Source organism: Ornithorhynchus anatinus, chromosome 1 (genome assembly GCF_004115215.2).
Source record: "Ornithorhynchus anatinus isolate Pmale09 chromosome 1, mOrnAna1.pri.v4, whole genome shotgun sequence".
In the NCBI taxonomy this organism is placed as follows: Eukaryota; Metazoa; Chordata; class Mammalia; order Monotremata; family Ornithorhynchidae; genus Ornithorhynchus; species Ornithorhynchus anatinus.
This window is the reverse complement of record NC_041728.1, coordinates 31939589-31949173: the sequence shown is the minus strand read 5'-3', so window position 1 is coordinate 31949173 and position 9585 is coordinate 31939589. Positions and strand designations below refer to the sequence as shown.

Here is a 9585-nt window from a genome sequence, read left to right as displayed (position 1 = left end):
TTATTCCTCTAGGTGGGCAGGTTTTGTTTTACTCGGAGTGAGAGCTAACATTAGCTTGGTAGAATAGTGAAGATTTGAAATTAGGGTATTTTTTTAAATAAAAATCATCAGCTCCATTGGAACGCCACGAATGCTGCAGGAGTTTCATCTTCCTTTAGACTACCCTTTATATTTAGGATTATCAGTCGAGTTAATATGCAAAATAAGGCAGGGACGGATAAAACTACTTTACCTCAAATAAAAATGTGTCAGCAGACCTCCCTGAGGGCCCTGCAGAACACAAGCATGCTCCAGCATAATGTTTTCGCATTAACTAGCTGTTCTAGGAGACGGAACGTCAGAAAGGTAACAGAAATATCCACTACTCTGAACACATCTTTCCATTCCTTAAAACTCTGCAATCTCTCTCCCTATGCATCAAATCCAAATTCCTTACCCTCTGATTTGAGGCCCTTAATATATTTTTTAATCTCTTGTCTTAGTCTCTTGCCCTTCTAGAAACTTCATTCGATGCCTTCCCTTCTTCGAACCAGAAATTAAGCTCTTGCATGCCAAGGAATCTGAGGGTTAGCAGGCTGCCTCTGGGTTGACAAATGAACCGAAATTCAAAAAAGGGCTGGTGTGGGGGGGGGGGGGGGGGTGGGGGGGGAGACATGCAGAAATTAAGTTTGAGTATTGAAAAATTAAATCGGGGGGTATGCTACACAGGAATCCCTCACTATGCCCTCTGGATAGACACTTTGCTGGGGCAGTTTAATCTTATTCCTTTTCACATGCAGAGCTGTTAGCAAGGAGTAAAATCACATAAAGAATAAGTCTCAAAACGCAAATGTAGGGAGCAGACGTTTTCCTTTCAAAGCAGAGCCAAATCAGTGCTTTCAAAAATGTGCCAAAAAATGTACGGTAGGTTGGAAAAAACTCAGATGTGCTGTCTTGGAAGTCAACATATTGTCGAGGCAACGAAGGGCATTATCGCAGGATCCTTAGAACAATGGAGCCATCTGTCGAGGGTCATCGGGGAGGACGCTGACAGAATCTTCCGCTTTGCCACATAACAGACAGAGCATGGTATACTCCTGGAACAAGGCAAGGTGCAGAGTTATCCTTGGGAAACAAAAAAATTCATCTGAATCCTGCTCGGTTTTGCCCAGGTTACAATTTGCAAATGGACACGGCCATGGACACAACACCTGTAGAGCACCTATTGTCTCAAATATTATAAGCACCCTCTTAAGTTTGCATTCAGGGACTCTCCTAAGCAGGGCATGGTCAAGATATGAATGAAGAGTGGGGAGAGGGAGGAGATTTTAGGAGCGGGACTCCTTACTAGCTTCAGTAACTTCACCCCTACAATCTACTCCTAGTGTGAGCTGCTGCCCAAAATAAAAATGATTGTGGTATTTGTTAAGTGCTTACTATGTGCCAAGCACTGCGGTAGATACAAGGTAATCAGGTCAGACACAGTCCCTGTCCCACACAGGGCTCACACTCTTAATCCCCGTTTTACAGATGAGGTAACTGAGGCACAGAGAAGTGACTTGCCCTAGGTCACCCAGGAGATACGTGGCAGAGCCAGGATCAGAACCCACGTCCTCTGACTTCCAGGCCCGTGCCCCTTCCACTACGCTACACTGCTGTCCACTGGGATTTCTTTTAAATCGGACCCTCTGCCTCTCATTCAGGGCTTGAAGCAACTGCTCCGATTTGCCCCACTCTAGGGATCTAGAACTAGGTAATTCACCCTATTTGCATAACGTTTAACCACCCAGGGCCTGTCACAAAAACAGGGTCTACACAGACTCAAGGAACCCCTGGTCATCAAGATGTGCCAACCACCTCAGAAGAGGGAGAAGAGCCTCCTAAGCCTAGTAAATTAAAGGAGATTCAGATGAGCTAATGTCCCATGGGCTCAGTTCTTGGACAGCGCGTTGAGAGTTATGTATTGAGTGCCAACTTGGTGTGGCGCAAGGTATTAGGCACTTGGGAAGTACCAGGCAGAATAATCAACTGCTACACATTTCCTTCCCACAAGGAGCTTACACTTTAACATGGGAGACATTTAGTTTGGCCCAGGAGCTAGGAGTGGCTTTTTTAAAGTTTCCTCCCAATAATAACAACTGTGACATTCGTTAAGTGCTTCCCATGTGCCAGCTAGTATGCTAAATGCTAAACACAGTCAGACGAGACACCGTTCCTGCCCCACTTGGGGCTAACAGTCGAAGGGGAGGGAGAACCGATATCTAATCCCCATTTCACAGATGAGGAAACTGAGGTATAGTGAAGTTGTGACTTGCCCCAAGTCCCACAGCAGGCAAGTGGTGAAGCTGGGATTAGAACCCCAGGGCTCCCAACTCCCAGCCCTGGGCTCTTTCCCCTAGGCCAATCTGTTTCAATGCAATAAACTGGATGGGCTTGTGGGCAGGATATCCCAAGAGATAAAAGAAATCTTTTTTTATCAAGACTTGAGTTCCTGGTAATTGTCTTTTTACATACTGATAATGGATTTACCCAAGTGGTTGGTTCATAAAGACCATTATCAATTCCAAAGTTTCCACAGACTGCAGAATATATATGATGCTATTGCTCATATGATAACATTTTAATCGACCCAGTTTTTAAGAGATTACGTGTCTTTCTCCAGAACTCTACTAAACTGTATACGTGTTGCGTACGCATGCTCATCATAAACAAGGCATTTTTACCTGATATTCATCCATGACGCTGAAAGTATACTCATGCCTGGCTACCATATGATGACAGTTCTTACACACATCTGTAAGGAGAATGGGAAGACTTTCACAGTTATCAGCCAAAAGAAAAAAATCCCATCTGCTCATAAAATCACATTCTATTCTGTGCAGGCTAATGCTTGCAAAGAGCCTTTTATATTCCTCCTTACATTACCTTCCCTTTATGAAACCCAGCAGAAAACACGCTTAAACAGTCTAACCTTGCTCAGAATTTGCAACATATCCACCCCACTGCTTGGTCCGGGGCCTGATTGCCCATAGCTTTGAGGCTCCCACGGGCTCAGAAGATCTGCATGATGTGCTTCTTAAAGTCAGCATGGCTAAGTACACACCCAGAAATCACTTTGGCTCGATTCCTGACATAATGACTATGGCACAGTTAATAACAGATGATATCACAATAATAAGCTTTTTAAAAATCACAATTTTTCTTCAGTGGGTTGGATCTAATTCTAAGGAGCTAGACAGGACTTATCTAGTCTTTAAATTTTCTCCTGAAAACTTTAGTGTCAAAAGCTTGACAACAAGCTTAAAAAATTCAAATAATTTAAATGGACAGTCTATGAATCCTGCGTATCAGATCATTCTCTATTAGGTAAGACCGGGAAACAAATGCTCACTAAATCCAAAAATAAGTCTTCTTACGATCGTAAGTGACTATTTCTTCTCCATCCTCTTCTTTTGTGGCTTTGTTTGTGACCAGCACAAAGTCACGTTTACTGCACATTGCACAACCTATGTAGTTCAGCAAGAAGGACCCATTTTCCAGACAGGTGTTACCCTAGGACAGCAGAGATAAAATATTTTTATAATACACTTTTCTAAAATTCCAAATTGCATTTCTGAATGAAAACTAAAATGCTTTTCATTCCTAAATCTCTAGTACAAAAACTGAGCTCCAAAGATCAAATCAGGACCCACAGTGTGCTGAGATGAAGATTCTTATAATTATTACTATTATTATTTTGGTATGTGTTAAGCTCTGTGTGTCAAGCAGTGTTCTAAACACTGGGGTAGATACCAGTTAATCAGGCTGGACACAGTCCCTGTCCCACGGTCAGAGTAAGCATTAAATCTCTATTTTACAGATGAGGGAACAGGCACAGAGATGTTAAGTGACTCACTCAAGATTACATAGCCAGTGAGTAGCAGGGAGATTAGAACCCAGATCCTCTGAGTTCCAGGCAAGAGATTTGGAAACAGCTTTCATATCAAGTAGCTGCATGCCACATGAAGCAACCAATAAGAACCGATGAGCCCAGGTGCTTATGGCACACCTGGGTCTCTGGTCCTGTCCACTGTGATGTGCTTGTATCCACCCTAGCATTTAGCACAGCGCTTGGCACAAAGTACTTAACAAATACCATAGTTATTATTATGATTATCTAAAATGGACAGGGGTTTCAAAACAAGCAGAGAAGCAGCAGCATCTAGTGGATAGAGCATAAGCCCAGGAGTCAGAGGACCTGGGTTTTAATCCTAGTTCTGCCACCTATCTGCTGTGTGATCTTGGGCAAGTGACTTAACATCTCTAGGCCTCAGTTACCTTATCGGTAAAATGGGGATTAAGACTGAGAGCCCCATGGGGAACATGGGCTATGACCAAACTGATTATGTTGTATCTCTCCCAGGGCTTAGGACAGTGCCTGACACAGAGTAAGCACTTAACAAATACCCTGTCCCCCACCCCAAATCAGTATTTTAAAAATGACTGGGTGATTGCACCGTCAACAGCTGTGGGGCTTTTAGCTGTGAGACACCCACAAGACTCCAGGTGGCTGTACCCAATTAAAAATAGACTATTCTTTTACTACACAGTATTCATTCGTTCATTCAATTGTATTTATTGAGCACTCAGTGTGTACAGACTGCTAAGCGCTTGGAAAGCACAATACAGCAATGAGGAGAGACAATTCTTGCCCACAGCGGGCTCAGACTAGAGGGGAGGAGACAGACAACAGTACCAGTAAACAGGCATCAATATAAATAGAATTATATTCATTCAATGGTATTTATTGAGCGCTTACTATGTGCAGAGCACTGTACTAAACGCTTGGAATGTACAAATCGGTACAGATAGAGACAGTCTCTGCCCTTTGACGGGCTTACAGTCTAATCAGGGGAGAGACAGACAGACAAGAACAGCAATAAATAAAATCCAGGGGATGAACATCTCATTAAAACAATAGCAAATGAATAGAATCAAGGTGATATACATCTCATTAAAAAAATAAATAGGGTAATGAAAATGGATACAGTTGAGCAGATGAGTACACTGTTGAGGGGAAGGGAGAGGGGGAGGAGCAGAGAGAAAGGGGGGGAAAGAGGGCTTAGCTGCGGAGAGGTGAAGGTGGGGTAGAGGGAGCAGAGGGAAAAGGGGAGCTCAGTCTGGGAAGGCCTCCTGGAGGAGGTGAGCTTTAAGTAGGGTTTTGAAGAGGGGAAGAGAATGTTAGATATAACCATATTAGTTAGTTATAACTATAGATATATACACATATACATACGTGCTGTGTGATAGGGAGAGGGGGTGAAGAGTAAAGGTAGAGAGTCCTGAAGACACGGGAGGGAGGGGAAGCTGAAGAAAAGCAGCGCTAAGTCTGGGAAAGCCTCTTGGAGGAGGTGAGCCTTCAGTAGGCCTTTGAGGGGGAGAAGAGGGATTGTCTGGAGGATTTTAGGAGGGAGGGCATTCCAGATCAGAGACAGGACATGGGCCAGAGTTTGGTGGCGAGACAGCTGAGATGGAGGCACAGCGAGAAGGTTAGCACCAGATGAGTGCAGTGTGCGAGCTGAGATGGAGCAGGAGAGATGGGAGGTAAGAGGGGGCAAGGGGATGGAGAGCTTTAAAGTCAATAGTGAGGAGTTTTTGTTTGATATGGAGGTGGATAGGCAACCACTGGTGATTTTTTGGGGGGGGGGGGGGGGGGACATGGTCTGAGAGTCTCTGTAGAAAGATAATCCAGGCAGCAGAGTAGAGTGTGGACTGAAATGGGGAGAGGCAGGAGGCTGGGAGACCAGAAAGGCGGCTGATGCAGTTATCCGGTCGGGAGAGGACGAGTGACTGTGCTAACGTGGGAGCGGTTTGGATGGAGAGGAAAGAGAGGATCTTGGAGATGGTGTGAAGGTGAGACCGCAGGCTTTGGTGACGGATCGGATGTGTGGGTTGAATGAGGGTGCGGAGTCGAGGATGACACGAGTTACGGGCCCGGGAGATGGGAATGATGGTCGTGCCATCTATAGTGACGGGAAAGATCGGGAGAGGTCGGGGTTTGGGAGGAAAGATGAGGAGCTCTGTCTTGGACTTGTTGAGTTGGAGGCGGTGGGAGGACATCCAAGTAGAGATGTCCTGAAGGCAGGAGAGACGCAAACCAGGAGGGAGGACGGGGGAGGAGATATAGATTTGGGTGTCATCTGCATAGAGATCATAGTGGAAGCCGAGGGAGCAAATGAGTTCTCCAAGGGAGTGAGTATAGGATGGAGAATAGAAGGGGACCAAGAATTAAACCTTGAGGGACCCCTACAGTTAGGGATACTAACTATGGTATTTATTAAGCGCTATGTGCCAAGCACTGTTCTAAGCGCTGGGATAGATACACGGTAATCAGGTTGTCCCACATGGGGCTTACAGTCTTAAACCCCATTTTACAGACAAGATCACTGAGGCACAGAGAAGTGAAACGGCTTGTCCAAGGTCACACAGCAGACAAGTGGCAGAGCTGGGATTAGACCCCACGTTCTGACTCCCAAGCCACTGTTCTTTCCACTACACCATGAGAGTAAAAATAATAACAGTGATATTTGTTAAGTGCTATAAGCCAAGCACTGTTCTAAGCGCTGGGGTAGATACAGTGTAATCAGGTTGTCCCACGTGGAGCTTGCAGTCTTCTCCTCATTTTACAAATATGGTAACAGAGGCCCAGAGAAGTTAAGTGACTTCCCCAAAGTTACACAGCTGACGAGTGGCAGAGTCAGGATTAGAACCCACGACCTCCTGATTCCCAAGCTTGGGCTCCTTCCACTAAACCACGCCGCTTCTCATAAATAAAAATGATATTTGTTAAGCAGTTACTGGGTGCCAAGCACTATTCTAAGCTCTGGGGTAGATATAAGGTTGTCCCATGTAGGGCTCACAGTCTTGATCCCCATTTTCCAGATGAGGTCCCCGAGGCCCAGAAAAGTGAAGTGACTTGCCCAAGGTCACACAGCTGACAAGCAGTGGAGCCGACTGTAAGCCCCACGTGGGCCCACCTCATTAGACTGTATCTTCCCCAGTGCTTAGAACAGTGCTTGGCACATGGTAACGGCTCAGCTGGGAAGCAGCGTGGCTCAGTGGAAACAGCCCGGGCTTGGGATTCAGAGGTCATGGGTTCGAATCCCAGCTCTGCCACCTGTCAGCTGTGTGACTGTGGGCAAAGTCACTTCACTTCTCTGTGCCTCAGTTCCCTCATCTGTAAAATGGGGATGAAGATTGTGAGCCTCATGTGGGACAACCTGATAACCCTGTATCTCCCCCAGCGCTCTGCCTGCACATAGTAAGAGCTTAACAAACACCAACATTATTATTATTATTGTTATTAACGAATGCCATCATCTTTATCATAATTATTCTCAACTCTGAGTCCCACATAGGACAACCTGATTAGCTTGGACCCACCCCAGCGCTTAGAACAGGGCTGGGCCCATAAGAAGGGTTTGACAAATACCCACATTATTCCAGTGCTCTGCACACAGTCAGCGCTTAACAAATACCAACATTATTATTATTAACGAATGCCATCATTATCATAATTATTCTCAACTCTGAGTCCCACGTGGGACAACCTGATTAACCGGGATCAACCCCAATGCTTAGAACAGGGCTCTGCACATAGTAAGTACTTAACAAACACCAACATTATTATTATTAACGAATGCCCTCATCATTATCATAATTATTCTAAACTCTGAGCCCCACGTGGGACAACGTGATTAGCCTGGATCTACCCCAGCGCTTAGAACAGGACTGGGCCCATTGGAAGGGCTTGACAAATACCCACATTATTCCAGTGCTCTGCACATAGTCAGCGCTTAAACCAACATCATCATTATTATTATTATTAACGAATGCCATCATCATTATCATAATTATTCTCAACTCTGAGCCCCACGTGGGACAACCCGATTAACCTGGATCAACCCCAGAGCTTCGAACAGGACTGGGCCCATAGGAAGGGCTTGACAAATACCCACATTATTCCAGTGCTCTGCACATAGTCAGCGCTTAACCAACATCATTATTATTATTATTATTATTATTAACGAATGCCATCATCATTATCATAATTATTCTCAACTCTGAGCCCCACGTGGGTTAACCCGATTGGCCTGGATCAACCCCAGCACTTCGAACAGGACTGGGCCCATAGAAAGGGCTTGACAAATACCCGCATTATTCCAGTGCTCTGCACATAGTCAGCGCTTAACCAACATCATTATTATTATTATTAACGAATGCCATCATCATTATCATAATTATTCTCAACTCTGAGCCCCCACGTGGGTCAACCCGATTAGCCTGGATCAACCCCAGCGCTTCGAACAGGACTGGACCCATAGGAAGGGCTTGACAAATACCCACATTATTATCAAGCGCTTAGTATAGTGCTCTGCATAGAGTAAGCGCTCAATAAAGACTACTGCATGGGAGACTGATGACTGAGATGAGGGGCGGGAAGGACGGGGTCTGAGCTAAGATGGCGGCGGTGAGGTCTCCCTCACCCGATCCGGGTACTCCTTCTCCACACAGTCTCCGCACATCGTCGTCTCCAGGCCGCCGCTCCCGAGACTCCAAATCTCGCGATAGCGGGGGGAAGGGAGGGAGGGAGGCTGGCGCATGCGCCCCGACCACCGACGCGAGGAAAAGTGACGCGTCCGACCGCGCCCGACGGTTGCCCTTAGCAACCGTCGCCAGGACAACGGGGCGGCTGGGGCAAGGCCTGCTCCAGCTGACGTCATCCCTGCCCCAATCATTCATTCGATAGTTTTTATTGAACGCTCGCTACTAATATTGCTATTGTTTTATTTGCTTTATAATTGCTATTGTTCTTGTCTGTCCGTCTCCCCCGATTAGACTGTAAGCCTGTCAAAGGGCAGGGACTGTCTCTGTTACCCATTTGCACATTCCAAGCGCTTAGTACAGTGCTCTGCGCAGAGGAAGCGCTCAATAAATACTATTGAATGAATGAATAATAATGTTGGTATTTGTTAAGCGCTTACTCTGTGCAGAGCACTGTTCTAATAATAATAATGTTGGTATTTGTTAAGCGCTTACTCTGTGCAGAGCACTGTTCTAATAATAATAATGTTGGTATTTGTTAAGCGCTTACTAAATGCAGAGCACTGTTCTAAGCGCTGGGGGAGATACAGGGGAATCAGGTTGTACCACGTGAGGCTCACAGTCTTCAGTGCTCGGCACATAGTAAGCGCTTAACAAATACCAACATTATTATTATTATCCTCCAGATGAGGGAACTGAGGCCCAGAGAAGTGAAGTGACTTGCCCCCAGTCACACAGCTGACAGGTGGCATCATAATCACGTTGGGATTTGTTAAGCGCTTACTATGTACAGAGCACTGTTCTAAGCGCTCCGAGAGATACAGGGTCATCAGGTTGTCCCTCGTGAGGCTCACAGTCTTCATCCCCATTTTACTGATGAGGGAACTGAGGCCCCCAGAAGTGAAGTGGCTTGCTCAGAGTCGCACAGCGGACAAGTGGCGGAACCAGAACCATGTGGGGCTCACATTTTTAATCCCCATTTTACAGCTGAGTGAACTGAGGGCCAGAGAAGTTAAGGGGCCT

General features: G+C 45.8%; 1 protein-coding gene across 1 annotated transcript; it reads right to left on the bottom strand.

The window, feature by feature from the left end:
- Positions 1–732: 732 nt before the first annotated feature.
- On the bottom strand, positions 733–8624 carry CHURC1 (churchill domain containing 1). The gene is made up of 4 exons (XM_001505660.6): positions 8505–8624; positions 3396–3531; positions 2703–2773; positions 733–1076 (listed from the first exon to the last, which is right to left on the bottom strand). The coding sequence occupies exons 1-4, from the start codon at positions 8619–8621 to the stop codon at positions 984–986; spliced, it is 417 nt and encodes a 138-aa protein (XP_001505710.4). The 5' UTR covers positions 8622–8624; the 3' UTR covers positions 733–983.
- Between the last annotated feature and the right edge of the window lie 961 nt (positions 8625–9585).

Excerpts from the sequence above, each read along its gene's own strand:
- CHURC1 (XM_001505660.6), bottom strand. The coding sequence starts at position 8,621 with ATGCGCCAGCCTCCCTCCCTCCCTTCCCCCCGCTATCGCGAGATTTGG. Across the intron at positions 3,532-8,504 it reads AGAAGGAGTACCCGGATCGG|GGTAACACCTGTCTGGAAAA; the intron begins GTGAGGGAGACC and ends CTGCTGTCCTAG. Across the intron at positions 2,774-3,395 it reads AGAAATAGTCACTTACGATC|ATGTGTGTAAGAACTGTCAT; the intron begins GTAAGAAGACTT and ends TTCTCCTTACAG.